Source organism: Maniola hyperantus, chromosome 9 (assembly GCF_902806685.2).
Source record: "Maniola hyperantus chromosome 9, iAphHyp1.2, whole genome shotgun sequence".
Classification (NCBI taxonomy): domain Eukaryota; kingdom Metazoa; phylum Arthropoda; class Insecta; order Lepidoptera; family Nymphalidae; genus Maniola; species Maniola hyperantus.
In genome coordinates this window covers 8,158,891-8,186,751 of record NC_048544.1, presented here as the reverse complement: position 1 = coordinate 8,186,751, position 27,861 = coordinate 8,158,891, and the positions used below count along the sequence as shown (strand labels likewise).

Sequence of the window (27,861 nt, the reverse complement as noted above, 5' to 3'; positions counted from 1 at the left end):
GCAGGCAGTAACCCTGCAGCATCATGATTAAGGAGTTGGATCCAGAAATTTTTATGGGACCACTACGAAAACATCCCCTGTTGATTAAAAAAAAATTTGCAAATCGGTCCAGAAACCTCGAAAAAAAACGATGTACATAGGTACATTAAAAAAAACGGGCCGAATTGAGATCCATCTCCTCAATAATTGGAAGTCGGTTAAAAATCAAATTAAGTACGAATAATAAACGTCAAAGACATCAGTCTACGCGTCAAAGTGACGGCTTGTTGACAGAAACACGAATTCCGTAGACAAAATTTTACTTTTTTATAGGCTTGTATACATCATGTACGGCATAACCAGTGAATAGATAATACGAAGCTATACCGAGTTTATTTGTAAGAAAATATTACCTGCTTATTACTAGGATATTCTATGCATAACAATATCTAGTATATGCTCTGAATAAACGTGGTTTAAACATTTTTTATTTGTAAGGCTGATAGAGTTTATGTAAACGTTGCTCATTGTAGCCACATATGGATACTTTTACTTGTTCGGTTTTGAGAAAGTAATAGATAGGTGATAACTGTATGGACATGCACGTCGGTTGAGTATGTGATCTTGATAAATACGTTAGAATAGATAAACATTGTGTATGTTGCAGACAATGTCTATTAACCGGCATTGAATAAAATGTCAGTAATCTTAATGGTTGAGCAAAGCCGGAGGAAATCAGACGGAACGCGTGTGTAGATAATTTTATTTGAATTCGTGTACTTACCTAACTTTGATTATTTTCGGGGAAGTCTGGCAAACCACAGATAATAAAATATAAAAAGCTTTATTTAATCCCTTACTAACTAATTTTATATTTAATTTAATAAAAAAAATAAGCAAACCATAGATGCAGACATTCAATTTGTTGAACTAGTAAAGTTGATTCTTAATATTCAAATATGAATCAAACTATATTAATTGTATAGAAAGCACTCCGGATACACTTCGGTCTACACTATGCAAGAACTTAAGTACCTACTTAATCATTTTTCAGAATCTAGAAATTATAATTAGGTAGGTACCTAGTAAGTTTGTCGTTAAAATGAGGCATTCTATATGTTAAATATCACATAGGTAAGTATACAAAATTAATGGGCAGGTGGGTACACAGTTTCTAAATTAGCACATTGAAAAACATGTTCCGAATGTTATTATTTGCTATTTACCATCTACAATGTAACATATCCGTGAACTATGGAATTGTACATATGGAACTATTGTGTTCAGCTAGGTGATTCGCTATGGTCATCGATGGTATGCGGTGTCCCGATTGATTGATTAATCGTAGCGCATCTTGATCGTCACCGCGCCATCGCCGTTAAGTGAGGAAAAGTGTATCGTCATCAATTTTGCAAAAAAAATTGCCACCTGTTTTTAACCGACTTCCAAAAAGGAGGTGGTTCTCAATTCGGCCCGGTTTTTTTTCGACTTTTTTTAATGTATGTATTATAGTACATCGATTTTTTCCAGGTTTCTAGACGGATTTTCAATTTTTTTTTAAACAACAGAAGATGTTTCGGTGGTGGTCCCATAAAAATTTCTGGATCCAACTCCTCAATCCTGATGCTGCAGGGTTACTGCCCGCCTAAGATATCAAGATTCACGAAGTGTTCATAGTGAATTAATGTTGTAAGTACCAATCAACGACTTTATACTTGAACTCCAAGTCCCAACTCTTCAACTCTGATGATGTAGGGTATACTCTTAAACTATAGTGATTCAGGAACTGCGGATGATACAATATTATTTTTGGTGCCAAGCATAAACTACACCATTGAACTTCGGATCCCAACTCCTCAATGCTGATGCTGCAAGGTACTGAACTCCTAAGCCGTGGGGATTCGGGAATTTCTGACGGTGAATTGATATTTTAGGTATCAAGCAACGGCTTCATGATTACACTCCAAGTCCGAACTCCTCAAACCTGATGATGCATGGATGATCTATAGAAATTCAGGAATTGTTCCTGGTGGAATAATATTGTAAATGCCGAGCATAGACTTTGTTATTGAATTCCAAGTCCCAACTCTTCAATCCTGATGTTGCAAGGTACTGAACTCCAAAGCCGTGTGGATTTGGAAAGATTTGCTGCTGAATTGATATTTCAGGTACCAAGCAATGACTACTTAGGTAGTAGTAGTAGCTAATATTGTACAAAAAATATTAAAAACCGACTTCAACAAACCGAAACAAAATTTATTTTTTACTTTGTAGTGGTTTTGGAAGTCGGTTTTTTTAATATTTTTTCTTTATTAGTATAGATAGATAAAATTTCAATTTTATTTATAAGTATACTAGATAGATTAGCACGTAGGTTTTCAATTCTTGACACTATTCTACGCGAGTATGACTACGGTACCTAATCAGGTAGGTACCTATGTAATAAAAAAAAAGATTCCGACGAATTGAGAACCTCCTCCTTTTTTTGAAGTCGGTTAAAAATACAGCTACGTTTTTATTGTATCGATCTACAATTTTCAATCAGAACTTGAAACTAATTTAAAAACTATTATAATATAGGTATAGTACGAGACAGGTTGAGATGGCAATCGGGGTATGGGGCGGGGGGACGCCCCGCACACTCGCACGTCGTCCGCGCTATCCCGCACCGGGTTAGCGCGCTAGCTGTGTGCAGGTGCGTGCTATAGGTGTCTTACCAGGATCACAGAATATATAGATAATAGTACTACCCAGGATGTGCATTTATTAATTAACATTTCAAAAGTCTACAAATGGATTTTTTAACGAGAATTAAAATGAATGCATGTCATTGACCTTGATCTTCGTGATGTATGATAATCACTTAGAAATCATATAAATATTCATAAAAGAGTAGGTATTAATAAACGGTAAAATATCGTGTCAGCACGAAATTATGCCTGATAGAGCAAAGGTGAAAAAGCTCGCATAAAATCACTAGATTTTACCAAGACCTACTTATATGTATATTATACAATATACATGTTATCATATCCGCATAATTTTATAGTATAAAGTTCGTACAATGTAATGACATAACAAGTTATTATTATCGTTCTTTTGTTTTAATTAAATACATATTTTACAACTAATATAATAAATAGGACCTATTATCATCCAAAAATATCTGCAGCTGGTAAAATCGCTTCAATAGAATAGAAAAAGAAATATTTTATACAAAGTTATATTATTCAGCCGTTCCGAAGATTAGCCTGTGCCCTGTTCAAACAGACAGATAAACAGATTTTTTTTAAAAACGTGTGATTCAGTTATGGTACAGTTCAAATAACCATATAAGGTTAATTTGAGGTAGTTATTTCGAAATTACAGACTGACACTTAGATTACGTTATAACTTTAGTTTGCATAGGTAATTGTATTTATCTACCATTTTGAAATTCAAATTGAATAAGTCTTTATCTCAAGTAAACACAATATAATTTCTTTTTCTAGCCATCACATATTATTTCTCAACGACAATTTATTATAATATACGAATCCATAAAAATAGTTTTCCACTAATTCTTGTAGTATCTCTTAAACGTAAAAGAATAGAGTTTATTACACTTTTGTCTAGCGGCAAATGTATGTTTGCAGTTACACAATGTGTATTGTGTGTATATTCACATACTATGGCCAAAGTTCCAGAGATAGTCGTGAAAGCTAAGATTAAAGATTCACCCATAAGAATCTGAGAGCAATTACTTACTTAGTTTTTTTTAAAACTTAAATATAAAGAGTTGACAAAATAATATGTCCTATCCTTCTGGCTCCTGTACAATGTTGAGAATTGATTTTGTTTTTATTACGTACTGATAAATTTATCGCAAAAATAAAATTTAGGTACACATAGGTACAGAAAAATTAAAGTACAATATTCTAAATCAATACATATTATTTGGATTTAAAATTCTAAATTCTAAACCAATAAATATATTTCAATATAAAATTTTCTTATAATAATATCTTGATGCTAATTAGACAGGCGTTAATTACCTTTGTAATCATGGGCGACAACCTTTATTACCGGATTATGTTAATTAATAATATAAATAATATTTTTATTTAAACGTAGCAAACAACGTAAGAGTGGAATTTTTTATTTGATTTGGTAAGGCTTTGTATTTTTGATCATTATTAATATTTACAGCTTCGACAGGTCGAGATCGCAATCGGGAGGGAACGCCCCGCGTACCCGCACAGCCCCGCGGTAACCCAGTGCGGGCGAGCGCGGGTGACGTGCGGGTGTGCGGGGCGTCCGTTTATACCCCGATTGCCAACTCAACCTGTCGCGGACTATTATATAACTTTCTTCTAGTTTTACAATTTTATCTCAACAAGCTACTGTAGGCTGTAAGCAACAATAGTACGACATCGAGATAAATGTCGCACTGATTGTGCTCGGATGCTGCGAGTTCTTCATCATATCGGTCTGTGGATGTTTATTTGTTAATCACAGGCTTTTCCTAGTGAGCGCCACAGCACCCTGTCCTCAGCCTTTCTTATCCAGCCGCTTTTCGCCATTTTTAGGGTTCCGTACCTCAAAAGGAAAAACGGAACCCTTATAGGATCACTTTGTTGTCTGCCTGTCTGTCTGTCTGTCTGTCTGTCTGTCTGTCTGTCTGTCTGTCTGTCTGTCCGTCTGTCTGTCAAGAAACCTACAGGGTACTTCCCGTTGACCTAGAATCATGAAATTTGGCAGGTAGGTAGATCTTATAGCTGACATTTGGGAAAAAATCTGGAAACCGTGAATTTAGGGTTAGATCAGACAAAAAAAAAATTGTGGTCATGAAGCAGCATGATGGCAGTTCAGGCCGTGTTGTTAGGTGGACGTGCGTCGCATTGCACGAGCTTCGCACTGTAGTTCAGTTTACTGTGTACGTAATGTTATCTAAGACGCTGGCCCAATTCATGAGATATGGCGGGCCAAGTAATTATTATTAATGAATTCTTAACGTTTGTACAAAACAAACTGGACATACTAGATGAACAAAGTATCACCCAGATTTGTGCTACCAATTTTACGGACACAGAAATTGAAACTGGAAAAAGTATTCTGTATAAGTCGTGTGGTGATAAAGTGAGACATGTGCAGCGTAAAGGAGATGACAAGAAAAAGCGAAATATCAAGGACGTTATTAGATTATTAAAGGAAGTGGACCCCGATGCGCAGCCTAACTTTGTTGCCAAGGACTTAAACCGGTTGCCACCGGTTTCGTTTGACCATGTTGATGTTACACGAATTTTGAAGGATATGTTAGATATGAAAAAAAAACTTGCAGAATTTCAAATGAGAATAAGTGCAGAGCTTGCTGAAGTACACAACTCTGTTCGGCAAATAGAAAAAATAAATGTGACGACCCCCCAAAAGAGGAATTCTTCATCAACACCTGCGACTCCGCCAGCACTGCAACCTACCCCTGCGAGAGTAGCGCGAAGTGCGACTACCCCAACCAACCGTAATACCGTGCACAAGAAAGCAGACTTATCATCACAGTCGAAATCGCTTCCGCCTGTGCCAGTACCACCGCCTACACGCACACACGGACCCTGCGGTGAAACAGCGCATACGCCGACCTACCGCGATATTGTTTTTAAAACGGCCCAGCCGCGCCAAACAAGAAGCGCACGAATGAGACATGTGAGTGCGGGTCAATCTAGCGTAGCAGGTTACGCTGCGCCTGCCGTGGTGAGCGATGAGTCGACTCTGAATGAAATAATGACGGATGGTAAAAACGCGTCATTTACGGTTGTAGTAAATAAAAAGAAATTGAGCAAAATGAGAAATATGCGAGGAACCGGAACCTCGGACTCCCAGTGTAAAATCCAAGTAGCGGACTCCCATTGCTCCATATATATTTCTCGTGCCCAGAAATCGGTCTCTGTGGATAATATCTTACAACACGTTGCGGACATGGGTGAGGAATGCATAAGCGTCGAGCAGCTCAAACAGAGAAACGAAACATCCTTTAATTCTTTTAAAGTCACGATACCTACCCGAAAACTTGAAATATTTTTGGATGGGAAGTTTTGGCCTGCTGGGTTGGTGTATAGACGGTACAAAGAGCGATATACGAAGACCGCCACTAATTACGATCGATAATGTCAGTACAGTCTAATAACCTACAAACTAACTTAATCCGTATGGTTTCGTTTAATTGTAAAAGCATTAAGCGTTCCATAGATGCTGTGAGAAAAATTTGTAAAACCGCTGATATTATCGCTCTTCAGGAGACGTGGCTTCTCCAGCACGACCTCAACTTTGTACATCAGATAGATGATAATTTCGCATCATTCTCGAAGTCATCCGTGGACTCCTCAGCTGGGATATTGCGTGGACGTCCCTATGGAGGTTTAACTATCATGTGGCGTAAGTCTCTTTTTAGTAATGTAACCGTAGTGGATTGTGGGAGTGATAGGTTAGCGGCTGTCAAAATTAGTTCTGTGGATCGCCATTTATTACTCTTTAACGTATATATGCCTATTGATATAGAAGATAATTTGCCGGAGTTCACGGATATTCTTAGTAGGATGAGTGCAGTGATTGAAGAATGTGGTATTGAAACCGTATTTATGCTCGGTGACTACAATGCGCACCCCTCAGCTAGATTCGGCAGAGAGATGTTGTCATTTTGTGAGGAGCAGACATGGATTTGTGCGGATATAGATGCATTAGGAGCAGACTCGGAAACATTTTCCTTCCTCAGCGAGTCTCATGGAACGACTAAGTGGCTGGATCATTGCCTGACAACTATTGCTGCACAAAATACAGTTGTATGTGTATATGTGGATAATAGTGTTAGTTGGTCTGATCATTTCCCACTGTTTGTTAACTGTGATATTAAGCTAATGACCAAAAAAGTAGATAGTAAGGAATGTAATAATGATAATTTAAATAAGGACATCAGATGGGGACAGAGAAATGCAGATGAAATAAATATGTATACTAATTTATGTACTGAAAATCTTGATAAGTTACTTGAGTCTAGTCACTATAATGCAAACAATTTATATAGTTCTAAGGTAGTTTTAGATTTTATTAATAATTTTTATAATGATGTTATTGGTATTTTAAAATATGCAGCTATTCATAGTAAATGTTCGGTATCTGGTGTGCACAAATCCCGCCATAAAAAACAAGTAGTTGGCTGGAATCGTCACGTAAAAGATAATTACCAAACTGCAAGATTGTTTTTTAAGTTTTGGGTAGACTGTGGTAGGCCCAGTAGTGGAGAAATATATAATGACATGGCAAGGACACGCGCTATATTTAAAAAGAAATTAAAGTGGTGCCAGAATAATGAGGAAGCTATAAAAATGGACATTTTAGCGACGCATAGAGCTGACAAAAATTTTACACAGTTTTGGAAAGCTACTAAATCATTAAATAAAAAGGAAAGTAGACCAATAAGTGTCAGTAACGTACAGGATAGCAGGGAGATAGCCAATATGTTTGCAAAACATTTCTCAGTGAAACCATTAGACGTAGCGCATGTGCTTGACTCCCAGCCATTGTCAACATCGCCTGAAAGAGTACACTTTAGTCCAACGGCTATATTCCGAACGATTAAAGATATGAAACGTGGTAAGTCACCAGGTCATGATGGTCTGAGTGTTGAGCACATGCTCTACGCTGGCAACAAATTGTATGAGGCCTTCTCAACGCTATTTAATATGTGCATTAAACATGGCTATCTTCCTGCAGATATGCTAAAGACGGTAGTGGTTCCTGTGCCAAAAAACAAGACGGGTGACATGTCCAGTATAGCTAACTATAGGCCCATTTCACTAGGGACAATTGCTGGTAAGGTACTTGAGCGGTTGTTGCAGCCTGAACTGATGAAGAATGTACACATTAGTGATGCTCAGTTTGGTTTTCGCCCCGGTCTCTCTACAGACTCGGCAATTCTGTCTCTGAAGCATGCCGTAAATTACTATAAAAGTCGTGAAACATCGGTCTATGCGTGTTTCCTGGATCTGAGTCGCGCATTTGATCTTGTTAATTATAATATATTATGGAGAAAAATGCGCGACTCAAACGTCCATAGCGGTATTGTCGAGCTGATGAGATATTGGTACGAGAATCAAACGAACATTGTGCGTTGGGGCGACACAGCTTCTAGTGAGTTTAGACTAGAGTGCGGTGTACGTCAGGGGGGGCTAACCTCTCCGGACCTGTTCAATCTTTACGTTGATGACCTGATTGGGGAGCTAAGTGGTACTGGCATCGGTTGTCATATTGACGGAGTTTGTTTTAACAACTTAAGCTACGCCGATGACATGGTGCTACTTAGCCCCTCAATAAATGGTCTCCGTAAATTGGTATCGATTTGCGAAAGTTACGCCTTGAGACATGGATTAAAATACAATGTACGCAAATCAGAAATGTTGGTTTTTAGAGCTGGTAAAGGTCCGGAGAGGATACCACCAGTTTTATTAGATGGGACACCAGTTCAGGTTGTGCAACAGTTCAGGTATCTCGGACATATGTTGACGGGGTCCCTGAGTGACGACTTTGACATAGAACGAGAGCGAAGGTCACTGGCAATACGGTGCAACATGCTCGCTCGCCGATTTGCTCGGTGCTCTGAGGATGTTAAAGTTACGTTGTTTAAAGCTTATTGTATGAGTTTTTATACTTCACAATTATGGATCAACTACACCAAAAGATCCTTTAACATCCTCAGGGTACAATATAATGATGCCCTTCGCATTTTATTAAAAATGCCGAGGTATTGTAGCGCGTCGGGCATGTTTGCCGACGCTGGAGTCCCGGACTACTACGCCGTTATACGAAATAGAATTGCGGGTTTCTGGGAAACCGTCCGTAATTCTAATAATAAAATGATCAAAGTCGTCGCTCAGGTATCCCCTGACAATGTGTTCTATAAACACTGGCTAAGGGTACACCAGATCCCGAACGCAAAATGACTATTCATTTTTTTCAAATGATTTTAACTAAATATTTTTATACGCATTTTAATTTTTAATTTTAACATGTTTTTATATGGGTCCCAAACCTGAAATAAAATGATTTTATTTTTTATTTTTATTTTTATTATGAACTAATAATAAATATTTTCAACTTTCCAAGTGAGTGACATAATATGAAAGGTCTTCACCTGTACATTCTAAAACAGATTTTTATTTATTTTTATGCATCATAGTTTTTGAATTATCGTGCAAAATGTCGAAAAAATACGACTGTAGTACGGAACCCTCATTGCGCGAGCCTGACTCGCACTTGGCCGGTTTTTCCCCCTCTATGTCATCAGTCCATCGTACTGGAGGGCGCTCCAGGCTACGCAGAAGCGAAGCTGAATCAAGCATGGTCATGCCCACTGCCACTTCAGCTCGCAGATGATGTGGGCTGTATCAGTGATCTTGGTTCTCTTGCGGTTCTTATCCTTCAGGGGAACACCTAACATAGCACTGTCAAATTTATACGGAATCTTGACACCTATCCATCGCTTGTTAGTTTGTCATGAATCATCTTTTCATATGACATGAGTCAGAGATCATATCAAGATCATATCACAGTTTATAAATAAAACATAATATACTCAAGGTGTACCTACAGTGTCCATATATAAAGACTTATGTGTGACAGATGCCAAGGCGATTCGGCGTATATGTATGTAGCCTTTCTGTACAAACTCGGAAGTAATCTATAAGAACAACAACAACTTCCACTTTCGTTTCGCCATTGACCTAGTAATTATTTATTGCTCAGTTTATATAGGTTTTTGCAGCCGATTCCTTTCAAAATTAAATAAAATATATCATCATCATCATTATCTGGGCTGTCTTCCAACGCTGCACTTTTCGGTGTGATATCACGATCCCAGCACATGCTAGCAATTGGAACCCCAACGTTTTTCGGTTTTTCGAACTATGTGCCCTGCTCATTGCCAGCTTCGCAACCCGTTGAGCTACGTGAGTAGAGCTCTGGTTCTCCTATGGATTTCATTTCTGATTTGATCACGCAGAGAAACTCCAAGATAGCTGTCCCCCATCACCCGCTGAGTGATTCTGAGCATTCTTATGAAGACCTTATCTCATAGGAATAAAATATACGTACATTGCTATAATTAAGTATTAATTAAAGAAGGAAAAATAAAACGAATTAAAATTATTTAGACGATTTGAAAAGGATGAAATTTTGATGTACAATTTAGGTACTTGTGGTATTATTAAGATATTAATATATGTCAACTTAAGTGTAGTCATTTATTAGCACCAATAAGGTAACTACATAATTAACTAGCAGTTGCCCGCGACTTCGTTCACTCACTCAGGGCACGGAACCCAGAATACCTAAATGCCAATTTTCATATCTCTAACTTCAAAAACATAGGATTTTCATATAACATTTCAACCCCCATTTCAACCCCTTGGGGAAGAATTTAGTTAGATCCTTTCTTATCTGATATCTACCCCCTAAAAAGAACTAACGTTTCAAATTTCAAGTAAAAATAACAATAGGTAGTTAAAACTTTTCTATAAAAACTTTTCCCCCTTATTTTACCACTCTTAAGGGGGGAATTTCCCAATTTAATTATACAGATTTTAATTATTTAAAGCATATAACCTAAATGTCGATTTTCATGTCTCTAACTTCAAAAACATAGGACTTTCATACAACCTTCGACCCCCCCTTTCACACCCTTAGGGGGGGAATTTTTCAAAACCGTTTCTTAGGTGACACCTACGTCCTAGAAAGACCCTACCTTCCAAATTTTAAGTTTGTAGGCTTTATAGTTCCTGAGATTTCGTGATTAGTCAGTTAGTCAGTCAGTGAGTGAGTGGTATTTCGCTTTTATATATTTAGAAGATTTCGCAAATTAAATAAATACCTACCTCTATCTATTAGGTACATCAAAGTCCAAGGAAGAAAACGAGATTTATCATATAAAAATATACCTAAGAAAGAAAGTTCTGCACAAGATTCTATTGCTCTGATTAAAAGAAACGAAAAAAAGTTATTTAGTTACTCAAAGTAATGTTTTCATAGAGAACTTTTTCAAGTTACGACACACCTAGTAGGTATAAATCTTTTAGAAATGTCACGTGTGTAATTATCGTGATGCCCCCTTTCTATTTAAAGATTTAAGAGAGCATAAACTAGAGTATAATTATGTGAAAAACTATTGTGGTGTCAACTAAATGTGTTTGAGAACTAGTGATTGTACTGATGATAACTCGTTGAGACAATTGTTTTTACGTATCTTTGAATGCAGTTAGTGGTAAAAGCATTTCTTTCTCTGTGCTTTAGCTGTAGCTGTTAGTTTAACCATACCTTTAATACTAACCTTTAATACTTTCCATACTAATATCAGTACCCTTATTATAAATGCGAGTGTGTTTGTTTGTTGGTTTGTCCTTCAATCACGTCGCAACAGTGCAACGGATTGACGTGATTTTTTGCATTGGTATAGATAAAGACCTGCAGAGTGACATAGGCTATCTATATCCCGGAAAATAAAAGAGTTCCCACGGGATTTTAAAAAAAACCTAATTCCACGCAGACGAAGTCGCGGGCATCATATTATAAATAATATTATTAGTTGATGTCCACGGCCCATATGTTTAAGAGTTTTTAATGAAACAACGTCAAAATCGGTTAAACGGATTGACCGTGACACGCTAGCAGACAGACAGACATACTTTCGCATTTCTATTATTAGCATGGATATATATAATATGCAGTCATTCGGAACAAACAATTTAAGTATTTCTTTAGCTTTCTTTCATGCAGATATTGCGGTTTGTTTAATTACGCAATATTTGTATGAGGCTGATGGTATTACATACTGAAGATTCATGCAAGACTTAGGTGAAAGTTGTTAGCACATAACTACACTATTAATAAAAAAAGTATACCTAAGGCGGTCCAAGCTCACTGTATAATGTGACTCAGTTGTATAGGTACGAATAAGTTGCCACACATCCTCGTATTTCCGGATATTATGTCCTCAATTTTTTATTTTTTCAAATATACCTAAGCATCATCGGTAGATAACTAGGTGGGTATATTAAGATTCGGAGAAATTCATCACTATCATCATCGTCAACAACCTATCGCCAGTCAATTACTGAGAACAGGTCTGCTCTTAGAATGAGTAGGGTATAAGCAACAGTCCACCACGCTGGCAAAGTGTGGGTTGCCAACACCGCCTTTGAGAACACTACGGAGAACTCTCAGGCATGTCAGGTCGAGATAGCAATCAGGGTGGGGACGCCCCGCGCACCAGCACAGCCCCCGCACTAATCCAGTGCGGGATAGCGAGGGTGACGTGTGGGTGTGCGGAGCGTCCCCTGCCGCATACCCCGATTGCCATCTCGATACTATAGGTTTCCTCATGATGTTTTCCTTCACAATTAAATTAAGTTACATTTTTAATTGCTAAAAACGCAAATAACTCTGAAAGACAGAAGTTCGTGAAATAACGTTTATTTATTTAAAAGATTAATCCTAATTATCGCACGTAATGTGGATACCCGAAATTCACCTTACCCAGTTTACGCATTCGGAAATGAACTAGATATTATGTTGATCGTTTTTATTAATCGAACAATCACATCCGGAACTGTCTATATCAAAGACGAAGGGCGGAAATAGAATAAATCATGATTTCTAGTTCGTTTTGCAGTAATATTTACGTGTTATTATTTGTATGTTATAACTTGAATACTATGTAACATGCTTACAAGTTCGTTGCTTTAATAGTTTACTAATTTTACTACTTACGATTCATTGTACAAGCATCACAAGTAGGTATATTTAAGATGCTTTTATAGCTGCTAGTTCCTAGATGTTTACGCAAAACGTTTGTGTATTAAGAGCTTGAAATGCCATAATAAACAAAAAAATAACTACAGTAAGTAAGTAAATACTATTTTAGCGAAACTATCGTGAATGATATTTATTATGCATTATGTATTAGTTGGCCACAAGCAAACCTCACTTTTTGTTAGAGTGTATCCAACTAGTTTCACCCCCTCTGGGGGTGTTATTATGGAAACAGTTCACGCGTCGCGGCGCTAAGCAGTAAAGCGTCTGTTTATTTTTATAGTTATACATATTATATTTATATTTTATATATAAACAAAGCAAATGAATGTAGGAATTTTTAAGATACTTAAAGTTATTTTTTTTTAGGTGGATTAAGCAACAATGATAAAGATTATTTATAACATCAAAATTTTCAACATTTAAAGGGTGAGGGCGGCTCTAATATAAATATTTGTAGATTTAAACATCAACCCTTTCCAAAAAAAAGTTTCTCATTATAAGGATTTAATATCCGAGATCCAAACATGGCCCTAATTCCATCTAGGTTGGATTAACCAGTTCCTTTTTGATTATGTTCGTTTTAAAATAAATTATTTCACCGCTGCCGCTTATCACTTAAACAAGCTCATATAAAAAAGTAGTTGACGATAAAAAACCTGCTGGGAAGCTTATTCTTTCTTCTCACGCCTGACAATGTATTGTTCATCTATGTATAGAGCTGAATATGCTTTCTAACTTTATTATTATGCAGCTATCTAGAATGCTTCCACTGGAATCTGTGCTTTGACTTGACTCTGACTTAAGTTTCAGTTAAAACGACACAGAATTATGTCAGCGTCATGAGTCATAACTATAGACTCAAAATACTAATAATTACTACGTAATGAAGTGACACTCCTCCCCCCTCGCTAATTTATTGTCGCCGGCATGTAATGGAACACTAATTTCGCACTGCCGCTGGTGTCACACTGTTCTTACTTGCGTTATGAGAGCATTGATTGAATGATGTTGCTTAGCGTTGTCCTTATCCCGCTTGATTGGCTTCACTCATACCTCGACCCTTACCTACCGTTACCATTATCAAATTGTGTGCGGACAGACCCGTGTTTGGTAGTAGTTATGGGTAATTAAATCAGTTCACTTGTATGGAGTCAGAGGTGTCCTATGAATTCAGCCTAAATGAATCGGTTAGTTTCAAACATAACATTAAAATTAACTAGGGTAGGACGAATTATTATTATTAATGTCGGAACCACGGACGAATAATATCTACTAACTTACCTACATATTCTAAAGTTACTGACTTGCAAGTTAATATCAAGCTAACATGTTAAACATAATATAATAAACATTGTAAAATGCGAACCCAACATAATGCATAAGTAACTAGTAAGTAACTAAGTACTATGCGACTAGAGTTGCCATTACTAAAGTTTATCTTCAACTAAATATATCCGATATATTGTAAAATTGTATTTTATTGATGTCTTTAACCCTGAAACTATGCAAGCCAATTTTAGAACAAATCATCTACAAGCTAATAAACATAAAATTTTATACATGTCATGCATAATATGTCTTTTTTGACCTGTCATTATCTCCGTCTACTTAATCAACCAAGAAATCTGTTATTTGGAATATCCTATGCTTATTAAAAATATTCGTGATATTATAATCTTAATACGTTTGCATATAATTGCCAAGCGATAGACTATAGTCGTAAGCATTAGGCAGATAGGGAAAGTGAGTCTCATGAATGCAGTCGATTATAAATTATTAACAAGTTACCGTTCAGAATCGATAAAATAGAAATTTATTAAGTTAAGCGAACAAACTCAGGTCATTTAAATAATTTTAGTAGACTCGAGAAATGGTTTTACATACATACTAACAAATTTAAGTTTTAAGTGTATTTGAGATAAATATTCTACATCAAACTTTTCGCCTCAATTATTTTTAAATGGTAATATTAAACAGAATTTAAATACCTACTTACATATATTTTTTTCTTTTTTACAGGTATATAATGACTGTCAAGAAAGGGAGTCGAAGCGGAGGTTTAGCATCTATAATTATCCGACAAAAGCTCCACAATTCTAACCAACAGTTAGATATAGGAAGCGTAAGCAAACCTGCTGCACACAATTACAACATCGTCGTTGGATTCAATGAGAAAGACCAACTACAATTAATAACAAAAGATGAAAGTAATGAAGATGACATACATAAACTCATCAAGGATACAAAGGCTGCCAAGCACGAAAACATTTACATAGACGATATTGCCGACTGTGCTAATATTGATAACTATCCAAATTGTGAAAACACACTAGTCTTTTACATAAATAAAAGTCCAAACAAAGAAGCGATCGCTCTAAGGTTTAAAAACGAGCAAGATTTTAAGAGAATATATTTTACCTATAAATATTTCAAAATGCGAAATAGATTAACGAGAAATTCGACTGCTTACTCTAGCAACGATACATTATTTTCGAAAAAGAAAAACGCCGACTCGTACAGAATAAATAGTACTGATGATTATAACCAATATGATAAGCCACGTTCTGACTTCGACTTAATGCAAACTACTGATAACGATGGGGTAACTCATTTGTCTGTACATCAAAAAGGTGGTGCGCGTTTCGACCAACCGTTGAGTCTGATGGGGCTAAGAAATGAAAGGGAGGTGGGTGAAATAGACAGTGTGATTTACACTGATATTGAAATACCAAGTAAACCTGAAAAGAAGCGACTGTTCCATAAGAAAGCTAAAGCTCCGCCGCCACCTCTATTACCAATTAATAAAGAAACTCCAAAAGTTCTTAAAGGAGAGTTTGTGAGGGTAAATGTAGAAAGATCGCCGGATGTAATACCGAAAGAAAATAAGCAAAACAAAGTGCCCGATATACTAATGTTTAAAGATAATAAATCTAAAAAGTCAAGTCCAAACAGCAACTTGTGGACGGTCAGCAATAAAGGTAAGGAAATTTTATTTATTTTTAAATTCTTCTTCAAAGCTTATGTAATACTGTATGGCGATATCCTCTCAGAGTGGGAAGGGGTTTGGCCATAGTCTACCACACTGGCCAAGTGCGGATTGGTAGACTTCACACACCTTTGAGAACATTATGGAGAACTCTCAGGCATGCAGGTTTCCTCACGATGTTTTCCTTCACTGTTAGAGCAAGTGATATTTTAATTACTTAAAAACGCACAAACTCCGAAAAGTTAGAGGTGCGTGCCCGGGATCGAACCCCCGACCTCCGATTGGAAGGCGGACGTCCTAACCACTAGGCTACCACAGCTTCGACATATTTTAGCTAATGATAATTTTAGCGAATACCAAAAACCTTCAAATCATGTGATTACCTACTAACCAAATATCTTTATAAAAAATATATTTCAATGTGGCTAACTCAATAGAGTACTCAATCTCTAAAATGAAATAAATTGACGATTACTTCTCTTTTCTACAGCGTCGAGCATTATGAAAGAAATAGCAATAAGTACGTTTATCCTTTTACTTTAGAGATTGTATACAATAGCCAATCTTTAAAAAAATCTTTAAACTTTAGGTAAATGAAAAGATTTATCTTATACAGGAAACAATAAACTAATGATTCTTTTCCTTTAAAGAGAGCAGTTGAAATAAATATCGCGTAATTGATGATAATCGAAGTAATCATGGGTTACGGAGTCTGCCGCAATTGCCGCAACTAAGCGGAAGAAAAGTATAAATTCAACCACAACGTAGCTTTGCTGACGATCACATAATAAATACCTGCAACTAGTTTTAGTCCAATGGTAGTTAGTAAATCTCCTTACTCTTCTTCTTCTTTATGAATAACTAGTTGATGTCCGCGACTTCGTCTGCGCGGAATTTGGTTTTTTAAAAATCCCGTGGGAACTCTTTGATTTTCCACGATAAAATGTAGCCTATGTCACTCTCCAGGTCTTTATCTATACCCATGCAAAATATCACGTCAATCCGTTGCACCGTTGCGATGTGATTGAAGGACAAACCAACAAACCAATAAACCAACAAACATACACACTTTCGCATTTATAATAATGGTACTGATAATTATAATAATGGTACTGATGAATAACCACTGCTAATAAAGTAATTAAGATAAGAAAATTATAATAAAACACCAAGGTGGGGTAAGCAATCATACAAATTTGCAAGTGAAGATCCTACTTATTGATTTATTTCCACTTACCTAAATCATCATAATCATATAAAGACTAACTAATATCATATCTAATCTAAAAAATATTGCCTACTTATTAATTGGTACCCAATATAGAGAATGATGATCGATTACATTAATTATAGTCATTTAAATTTAATTTAAAAAGTCAGAATATAATATTAAATAATTGTTATATCAGTACCCTTATTATAAATGCGAAAGTGTGTTTGTTTGTTGGTTTATTGGTTTGTTGGTTTGTCCTTCAATCACGTCGCAACGGTGAAACGGATTTCATGGGTTATAGATAAAGACCTGGAGAGTGACATAGGCTACTTTTTATCCCGGAAAATCAAAGAGTTCCCACGAGATTTTTAAAAACCTAATTCCACGCGGACGAAGTCGCAGGCATCAGCTAGTTATTGATATCGGCAGTATAAAAAAATGAGTACAACGAGAACGAAAATTAACAGACGTAGAAATAATGTAAAAAATAATGTACCCAAGTAAACCATATAAAAACTAATGTACGTAACCATACGATTTCAATTTAGTTAATTGACATACATATTGTCTCAAATAGCTTCAATTTTCATTTTCTTTGAGCGGAATTGTAGAGCCAGATAGTTTTAGCAACACTAGGTAACGTTTAAATGATAAATTACGTAGTACACATACAATAGTTAGTTATCAATATTTTCCAAAACATGCACTTTTACAAGTAAACTTTTTACAAGTGCTTATGAATGAACTGATTATAATGCAAATTTGATCATCAGTTCTAATGCTCCTTTAATTTTATGTTAATCTTATAAAAGTTGAATATGAATTTAAAAACTGATTTCACGATCCAAAACAGCACTCCTATAATTATTATTAGAATGCTCATCACTATAAACACCAGCTTGACCTCATAGTATTCAAGCCATGACATGTTAGCCGCTGGTGCCCGGAGGTGACTTCCACCATACTTTATGATATGCTCCGTCCACCATACTGCATGGTCCAAAGGTTTTATCGGTCGTTCTCTCATGATTATCCTTAGTCGTAACATGTTGTTCTTGAAACTTAAAAAGATATAGTTTGCTTATAAAATGATCTTTTTGATCGTAATGAGACTTGAGAGACAAGAAATAGAAAGCTTTCACTTTAAGATATCACAATGATAAAACATTTTTGTCAATTGTAAAAGTAAAGCTAACTCAAAAAAAACTTAATCTGAATATTTTTACCTTTTATCCAGAATTACTCTGTTGACCGTTTCGTTAAAATCTTTCTCAGTCAATGTCACCATATCTAGCTGCAAGCCTATCCCATGATGGACATACTTCTGGATATTATACCATTGGTCACCTGACATCGGAATACCAATTACAGGTACCGCAGCATTAATAGCTTCGTCAGTTGATTGCAAACCCCCTTGGGTTATAAATAATTTGACTTTGGGATGTTCTGAAACAAACAGAAAAATAACTTCGGCTCAACTCGTTGAAATACTTTCGAAGTTAAGTTTTATTTTTAAGTTCTATGCAAAATCATCAAAACCAAAAGCAAATTGAGGTCACAAGTAAATACTAACTTACTTACTTAAAAGATCCGATTGAGGCAACCAGTTAGATAGTTTTATGTTCTTTGACTGGCCTGGGAGAATATCTTTGTCATATTTCCATAAAATATCATAAGGCACTTGAGAGAAAACTTTCGTCATAATTTCAATTTTTTCTGCAGGAAGCTGAGATGGCAAAACATTGGTGCCAAAGCTAACATATATCACACCGTGCTTCGAAGAATTTAAATAGTTATCAAGATCCTGTTCACAAAAAAAAACAACAAATAACTCAGGGGTGGACAATTCACAGTCTTATCAACAATTTCTTTGATCATTTTTATGACAATATACTTTACTTCACTTCAATCTTTGCGTTTTCCTCTTATGGTAGCAGGAGTTAAAAATACGAATTTTCAAAGATCAAGTAGATAGGTACTTGATATTTTCAAAAAGCTTTTGCACTTTTATCACAACTAAACTAAATTATAAGTATTCGAATATGATTTTAATTTTTGTTAGTGAAAAATGAGAAACAATGTGCGAATAGAAAATGTTCTCTTACCTTGGGTAGGTCTTTTTCCGGTGGTTGATGTATACCGCCGATATAAATAATGTTTGGAGGAACGGGACGATTGTCTGCCCAAATCGGATGTTCATTAAGAAACATCATGACAATTTTCTTGGCTAATATCTCAAATCCGGGGACATTGTCACCAAAATTCTTCCTTATTATACTTAAATCAAAATCTTCTGCGCTCGAAATCAAGTAATCTAACACGACATTGTTAAAAATTTCTACGCCCTTTTCAAATAGCGATAGATTGTATAATTTTTGTCGTCCGGGCGATGGATACAACAGCGGATGCACAGGTGCGCCTAAAGCACTATATTGTGCTGGAACCGCTCCCAGGGAACTAATTAATATAACTGGTGCGTCAAATTTTTGAACTAGCCCCAGGAGCGGGCGATTACAGGATTCGAGCAGCATTATATCGAAATAGCTTTTGTCTTTACTTAAAATCTCCTGCACACCGGGTGTTGCTAGTTGTGCATCAAAGATTAGTGCAAATTTTTTGAACATCAATATCACTTCCTCCACGAAATCTTCTTTGACCCCTCTGTGGTAGATAAATATTTCTTCCCAATTTTGGTATGATACGTCATGGACATCGATTTCTGTCAGATTTGCTGGAGCGTTATCTTTTGAGAATGCTGGATTAGGAGTGACAACGATGACTTCATGGCCACGTGCAGCTAACGCTTGTGTAAGGGGACGGAAAACCACTTGGTGGCTGATTGATGGTGTAGCCACGTATACTAATATCCGTGCGCATCTGATTACGGGGAACACTAACACGAATAATGTGAAAATAGTAGCCGTAGTTATTGCCATGTTGATATTAAATGCACAACTGGTGAAATTAGGTTTGTCATATTCGGTATCGATGTCGGATGCCCTATCAATGTTTTATCGGTAATTAAGTAGGTTGATTTTGAAATGATTTTTATACTGATAAAATTTCCCATTTTTCACAACGTGATAAATGACTCATTAATTTTTTAGCACAAACAAGTAGGTACTTAAACTCAATATATATAAAAGCTTCCCATTTTCGCAGCATCACCGCAGAGTAACGTCAACAGTAACTATTCGAAATACGGCCAATGTTTTGTGTTTAGCAAATTTTAAATAGGTAGGTACTTAAGTTTGGCAAATCAACCGTCCGGCAGACGCGACATTCTGTGAGAGCAAATATATTATGGTGTATTAAATATATCTCAGAAAAACAATAACTTCCCACGGGATTTTAAAAACCTATATTCGCACTACCTATTTGGCTTAGCGCGAATGTGCGATACGATACGGATCTACGAATGCAGCCGGCCACACAATTTGCAATATCACGAATCATTTGCTAATTCCCGATAGTGGAGCCGGACCATTAGCGCATTAGTCCGAACACGTATTCTTCTCACTCATTTTACCTAAGCTTTAAACGTAAAGAGACATTTCGTCAGAAGATGCGAAGGATGCTACTATTTTGGCGCAGGAGTGAACAACCTTTACGAAAGTGATTGCATCCGCGACCTTCACTTAAACACGTAGATCGACGATATCGTTCTTTTAAATGGGTCCGGGTGGGTTCTGCTTGACAAATTGACCAAATCGAATGTTGCGAAATCATAAGTATGGAACTATCGATCTAAGGATTATGTGCATTTTTTATACTTTTCTATTATTGGCTCATGTGGAATTATACTATTTTTCTGTCAGTGTGCATGTTGTCGACGGGTTGGCAACAAAAATTGCAATTTTTAGGGTTCCGTACCTCAAAAGGAAAAACGGAACCCTTATCACTTTCACGGAACGGATCACTTTGTTGTCTGCCGGTCCGTCTGTCCGTATGTCCGTCTGTCTGTCTGTCAAGAAATGTACAGGGTACTTCCTGTTGACCTAGAACCAAAATGTCGATAAAATACGATTGTAGTACGGAACCCTCAGTGCGCGAGTCTGACTCACACTTGGCCGGTTTATTTGGTCCACTGACTCAGTGGCGTGCACAGGTTTGAAGCCAGGGTAGGCATTAGTTAGCTAGGAACCTATTTATTGGCAGGTCATAATGAAAAATATGCATTGAGTTGTTACAACTTGAGGTAAGCAGTGCATTTATGCCTCTGTGACCTGCACGCCCCTGTCCACTGTATCAAATGCTTCTACATTTGATGCCTATTAACCGCCTATTTTTCTTTGATTTCACGTCATCCATAGCACGGTAATATTAACATTACCGTGCCCATAGCCTAAATTTGAGGTAAGTAATATCGTCGACTCTCGATCAAAGCGAGAGTTCCCTCACTCTAGTTCACTCTGGCGATAGGGCCTAACAGGCTGATTGAGCCACCATGCAGTTGGTGGATACTTAAAGCTTAAACACCGCTACCACTTTAATAAAGCGGTTTGACAAACTGCGCTGTTAATTTGTTCATCATGCATAAATAATTACAAAGAAATATAAATTAATGTAGAGATTTGCCTAGCTTAGTAACTAGGTACACTAAAAACATTTCATTACTAAAGTACCTAACTAGGCCTGTTTTTAAATATAGGTATACCTACTCACCTGAGTAGGTATCTACCCATCCAGTAAAAGCATTATATGCATATACCTAATATTATGTAGACTGCAAAATCGGTGAAAACATCGATGAATATTTCCTGTTACTGCCCCGCTTATAGTGATTACACGTAGCATCAGTAATAATTTAGTAGCATTGCCATAGGATAGTATTAAGTAGCTAGTAGCTACCTCCCTATTGATATTTTAAAAACTGATCCCAGTCAAGTCAAGTGAAGATATTACAATTAAACTTAAAGCTAGACTTATCTAATTACCTACTGCACATATCATGCCCGCGTGGAATGGTGCCAAGAATATACTGGCTGCCTTTCCGCGTTGGATAGCCAGGCTGATCCTTTGCGCAAAAAATGAACCAGATGTCACTAGATGAAGCTATTAACCGCGGTTTAATGTCTCGTAAAGTGCAATTATTGTCCTTTAAAATAGAAACGTAGGAATTTAACGAAGCAGATAAATAAATCAATCTCATTAAAGTTACGACGTAGCATTGAAGTGGTTTTTTCATCATCAGGTAGGTATGTCCCACAATCCTCAGAGGGCCTCCTAGTTAAGTAATACTTGCACGAACCACACACAAATCATTTAAATAAACACAAATTGTTTGACTCGTCACGTGTGTTTGAGATGCGATCAAATCTATGTGGTCTCGAGAATCTGACAAGCTAATTAGCATAGGTAGGTTTGCTCGATTGCTCTATCGTAAAAATGAAACGTATTAGATGAGAGGGGAGGTGGGGGAGAAGGGAGGGAGATGAGGGAAGGTAGAGGAGATGGGTTAGAATTGGGTGAGATGGTAGATATGGGGAAATAGTGGGAAAATAAGTACCTCAAAATCGCTACGTTTGAACTAAGTTAGGTTATTACCCAACAGGATCTACAGCTACATATGAATATTTTTGTTACGGTTCGTTAACAAAAGTGATTCTGGTTTCAGCGTTAAGGTTGTCTGGAAGATTCAAAGATTCAAAGATTCAAAGATTCTTTATTTGCGGAAGAGATCGCTATTTAGCGATAAGACCGCCTTTTTGTACCTACTTATTAAGATTTCTTTTTGTAACCTGTCATTTGTGTTTCTGTGGTGCAATAAAGTATATACATACATACATTCTTACTGCTTTACTTCTTCTGTAGTACGAAACCCTCGGTGCGCGAGTCTGACTCGCACTTGGCCGGTTTTTTACTTTACGTGCGTTGCAATGGCAACGCATGCCGGGTGCAGTTAGTAGGTAATAAAGAGGCTATCTTTTTATTTTTTAATAAATAAATGATTACCAATGATATTAGAAGAAAAAGAATGATTACCTAATTTTTGACTATTCGCTTTTAAAAAATATCGACCGATTTTTTAAAATTCAGATACAAGTTAGCCCTTGACTGCAATCTCACCTGGTGGTAAGTGACGATGCACTCTAATATCGAAGCGGACTAACCTGGAAGAGGTGTGGCAGTTTTTTTAATAAACCCATGCCCCTTTGGTTTCTACACGGCATCGAACCGGAACGCTAAATCGCTTGGCGGCACGGCTTTGTCGGTAGGGTGGTAACTAGCCACGGCCGCAGCCTCTTACCAGACCAGACCAGAAATTTAGAAATTATAAAATTCCTAATCCCTGCCAGAAATCGAACCCGGGACCTCCCACTAATAAGACCACAGCACTTACCACTGCGCCAGGGAGGTCGTCAAAAGAATATATTATTATGGTATGGCAGCCTTTATTTTGTTATATGGAATAGCTAGGTAGGTAGGTATAATTTCTATTGTAGTGGACTTCAGTGCGGGTTAAATCATCGTTTAGGACAAATTGTCTCCTGAAGTACTGAATAGATAGATACCTAAGCCTACCGGGTGCCACGTCGAGCCATGTCGACTGGTTTACTTACTTAGATATAAAGTGTATGTTATATTAACGGGTTGGTGCCTTAAGCATATCATTACTGTAACATTACCCCTCATGACCTCAGTGGGTAACAAGATATCTGTGACACAATCCAACCATGAAGGGCGGGTTTGATTCCCGCGCAGTTCACTTTGCAGTTGCACCTATCGGTACTCGTGCATTGGCTTCCTGTTGTAACTCAATGAGCAATAATGCTTATCTGTGTCAATGAATATTACAATATTGTTAGGTGTGATTGTAATTATGTAATAAGACGGAACCTATGTAATTACTATTAGTACCTAACTTAGATTATTGAACTTTTATTTTTGTTTCTAATTTAATTTAAGTAGGTATTATATCTGCTTCATATAATTGTTTCTGTTTTACGTTTAATAGTTTGTTATGGGTTATTCTATTGCCTGAAATAAAATTCATTTGTTTATTATTTATTATTTTGTCTCTCTCTAGGACTAGTGGTTTAGGCTGTGCGTTGATATAATTATAGAAGTCAGTCAGGACTTTGAATTTTAAATACAGATAAATAAATCATAAAATACCTACATGCTAAACGGTGACCCCGAAAATAGCGCCATCGTATCGCCTGCACAAAGAATGAGCTTAGCCTCGCCATTTCGCCGAAAGGTCCATATCTTGCATAAATTAAGCAATAATTTTAAAAATTGTCAAGTATTTGTAATATTAACTTAATTAACTGCATGACGTCTTTGTAATATGACGTTACTTAGAGTACCCACAATAGTGCAGACATATATCAGAGATCAGATAATTTAGACTTCAAGCCATCTTCAAGCACAGTTCACGACAGAGAAACTTGTAACAAAACGTAGCTCGAGGCTTCGACGTCACTGGCAGGCGTCAAATATTCCGACATTTGACGCTATGGTAGCCTATAAATCGCCTATTTTTCTTTGATTTCACGTCACTCATCATCATCATCATGATCAACCCATCGCCGGCTCACTGCAGAGCACGGGTCTCGCTCAGAGTAAGAAGGTTTTGGCCACAGAGTACATTGAATATAGGGTATAGAGTTAACACTCAGATTGATTGCATAGCGCCATCTAGCGATATGTGACATCCCTAAAGCCGAACAAATCGCGCTCCTCAGGATATTTCTTAAATAATATTATTCCCCAAAGTAATTTCCAAAAATCAAATATTAATTGATTTGACTTTTAGAAATTACTTTGGAGACAGTGGAATTTGAATTACTTTAGGCAAATAAAACAACAGTGTAGCGATTAGACAGTTTTTTATAATTTCTTTTATTAAATAGATTAAATGCCAACATTTTAATTATATCACCTTCGTCTTAATCTGAAACTTCAATTCAAAATAAGCATGGCACACTCGTCGGTTTCGATACACATAGTGAGGATCCAAAGATGTGTCTAGTCCAACAGCTCGAGTCCACGCAAGGTACAGATCCATTTCTTTTTCAGGATTGAGAAATGAATATAGAATTGTACCATCTTTGCCTGAAAAAAAATTGTGAGAACTGACCACATACCGTTGCATAAATCAATGAGTATTACTACCAGCTTCTGTTTATGACTTTGTCTGCGAGGACTTTAGAATTGGTGCATACCGCATAATATACCATCTCGGTTGCTAATTAACCTAATCCAAATTGTTTCTTTAATTGTGATGTGGTAACAAACATCCAAAATTACATATTATCTAAATATATAAAAGGGAAAAGTGACTGACTGATCTATCAACGCACAGCTCAAACTACTGGACGGATCGGACTGAAATTTGGCATGCAGGTAGCTATTATGACGTAGGCATCCGCTAAAGGATTTTTGAAAATTCAACCCCTAAAGGGGTGAAAGAGAGGTTTGAAATTTGTGTAGTCCAAGAGGGGTTTGAAATTTGTGTAATCCACGCGGACGAAGTCGCGAGCATAAGCTAGTTTATAATATAAATAATGAAGAGCAACATTTAATGAAGCTTTTATTAGACCAAAGGTCAGATACAGAAGGAGACGTACTCAAGACAGCAAATATAGTGTGGAGCTACCTTACTATGAAGCCCTAACCACCAGTAGCTTAACCGATGGACTCAAGTTTTTAATACATCAAACGTTTCATAACACTATTAAAACTCCTCTTTTCGTGAGGAAATCTGCATCAGTTTTTAGCATAGACACGAAGGCGACGAAGACTAATAATTAGTCTTTGCTTTAAATAATAATTTATAAGTTGATTACTTACGAGTTTTACCGTATCTCGGCACACAACAAAATAACCTCTCTCACAAGCAGCTATAGTCCAAATCGTTTGGCAGATCAGTGTCCAGGGGTTTGCGCGTAAGTCCAGTGAGAAAAACGAAGCCGTCGGAGTCCAGGGAGCAAGCAAAATCGTAGAATTTATCATAAAAACACAAACAGAACACATTCACGGATCACAAAAGGAAACAAAATCACAGAACACAGACTAATAACATCTGAAGTTCACCGAAGAAATAATTCTCCGAAGTAGCGCCATCTACTGCAAAGTGACGAACTATTTTTCACGAAGAAAAAAGATTTGTATGGGCTGTTAGGACACTGGTTTTGGCCATAGTCTACCACGCTGGCCAAGGCGAATTGGTAGACTACACACACTTTTGAGAACATTATGGAGAACTCAGGTATGCAGGTTTCCTCACGATGTTTTCTTTCACCGTTAAAGCAAGTGATATTCAATTACCTAAAACGCACATAACTCCGAAAAATTAGAGGTGCGTGCCCGGGATCGAACCCCCGACCACCGATTAGCAGGCGGACGTCCTAACCACTAGGCTATCAAAGCTTCCGTAGCACATAGTCACTCATAGCCATATTATGACATATTACTTATCATTTGACATATTACTTATCGTCGATTCAGGATCAAACGGAGTGTTCCCTCACTATAGTTCACTTTGCTCTGAGGCTTTAGGTGTACCTAACATTTTAACTGTACGAAAATATTATGTCAATTGAGATTTAGTTAACTACGCAATTATATGTAGGAACTTACCTCAACTTAAGCCCATAAGCATATTTCACTTTTATAAGATTAATTTTGTTAGATAGACGTCCACTGCTAAACATAAGTCTCTTGTCTTCCGCTGCGAGTTCGCCATTCCAGCACCTTGGGACCCCAACATCTATCGGTTTTCCGAACTATGTGACCTGCCCATTGCCACTTCAGCTTCGCAACCCGTTGAGCTATTTTGGTTACTCTAGTTCTCCTACGGATCTCCTCATTTCGTAGAGAAACTCCAAACATAGCTCTCTATCGCCCGCTGAGTGACTCTGTGCTTTCGTATGAGGCCCATCATAGTTAGTGGACATGTCTCGGATCCATGTCATCACTGGCAATACCCTGCACTGTTCGAAGAATTTGGTCTTCAAGTATACCTACTGAGGAATTTCGGACAAGAAGACATCTCGAAGCTTCCTGAACGCTGCCCAACCGAGTTGGATTCGGCGGCTGACCACTTTCTTGAAATTATTATTATTAGCATATTTTTATGTTACATCCTAAATTTTGATCTAAAGATGTCTATGATCTTACTAAATTCAATCGAAGCAATTTGATAAACTTTATTATCTGACCTGAAACACCCTAAAATTACTTAAGTAGTACCATACTTACTCATCTAATTTTTATAGGGATATTTATTAACTTAGAATACAAAAACATTTTGACCTGTATTGAAGGTTTGACATTTTCCTGCAAATATAGCCTTGCACAAACTTCTAGGTCAGATAAATACTTACATGCTGAATTGTCGATTTGTATGGATAGGAGCGCGGAAGACTGCGTGGACCGACTTAACAAGATGAGACACCTGATGTAACTTGCTACGTGAATTTTATTTCAGTTGCATTCTTATAAACAAATAATTATGTACAACTAGCCAAAGCCCGCGATTTCGTTCGCGTTTCTTTAAAAATCCCATGGGACTCTTTGATTTTCCGGGTTAAAAGTAGCTTAGCTTACCTATGTGTAATCCAGGGTATAATCAATCTCCATTTAACAGCCAAATCCATCGAATACTTTTTGCGTGAAATAGTTACAAACACACACACATGCAAACCTTTGGCTTTATAATAATAGTGTGATATAAAAACCAGCCAAGTGCGCCAGTTTGGCCCACTGAGGGTTCCGTAGCTTGGAAATAGTCATATAAACATAATTTGCCCAGAATTAATATATCTATAGTTCCAAAAACAGCAATGATCTTGACAAACAAACTTAGTTTTGCGGTCACAAATAAAAGGGATTTGCCTTT

The 27,861-nt window shown here is 36.9% G+C and overlaps 2 protein-coding genes across 2 annotated transcripts in view; one reads left to right on the top strand and one right to left on the bottom strand.

The window, feature by feature from the left end:
* The window catches only part of LOC117985022 (uncharacterized), an 85,668-nt gene that overhangs the window by 51,398 nt on the left and 6,409 nt on the right, over positions 1 to 27,861 (top strand). The window contains exon 2 of the mRNA XM_034971699.2: positions 14,833 to 15,791. Coding sequence (XP_034827590.1) covers positions 14,840 to 15,791 — 952 coding nt within the window. The 5' untranslated portion in view covers positions 14,833 to 14,839. The remainder of the gene's footprint in view (positions 1 to 14,832; positions 15,792 to 27,861) is intronic.
* On the bottom strand, positions 17,788 to 19,951 carry LOC138402771 (UDP-glycosyltransferase UGT5-like). Its single transcript, XM_069500777.1, has 4 exons — positions 19,118 to 19,951; positions 18,594 to 18,816; positions 18,239 to 18,458; positions 17,788 to 18,073 (listed from the first exon to the last, which is right to left on the bottom strand). Exons 1-4 carry the CDS (start codon positions 19,946 to 19,948, stop codon positions 17,788 to 17,790), a joined length of 1,560 nt encoding a protein of 519 aa, XP_069356878.1. The 5' UTR covers positions 19,949 to 19,951.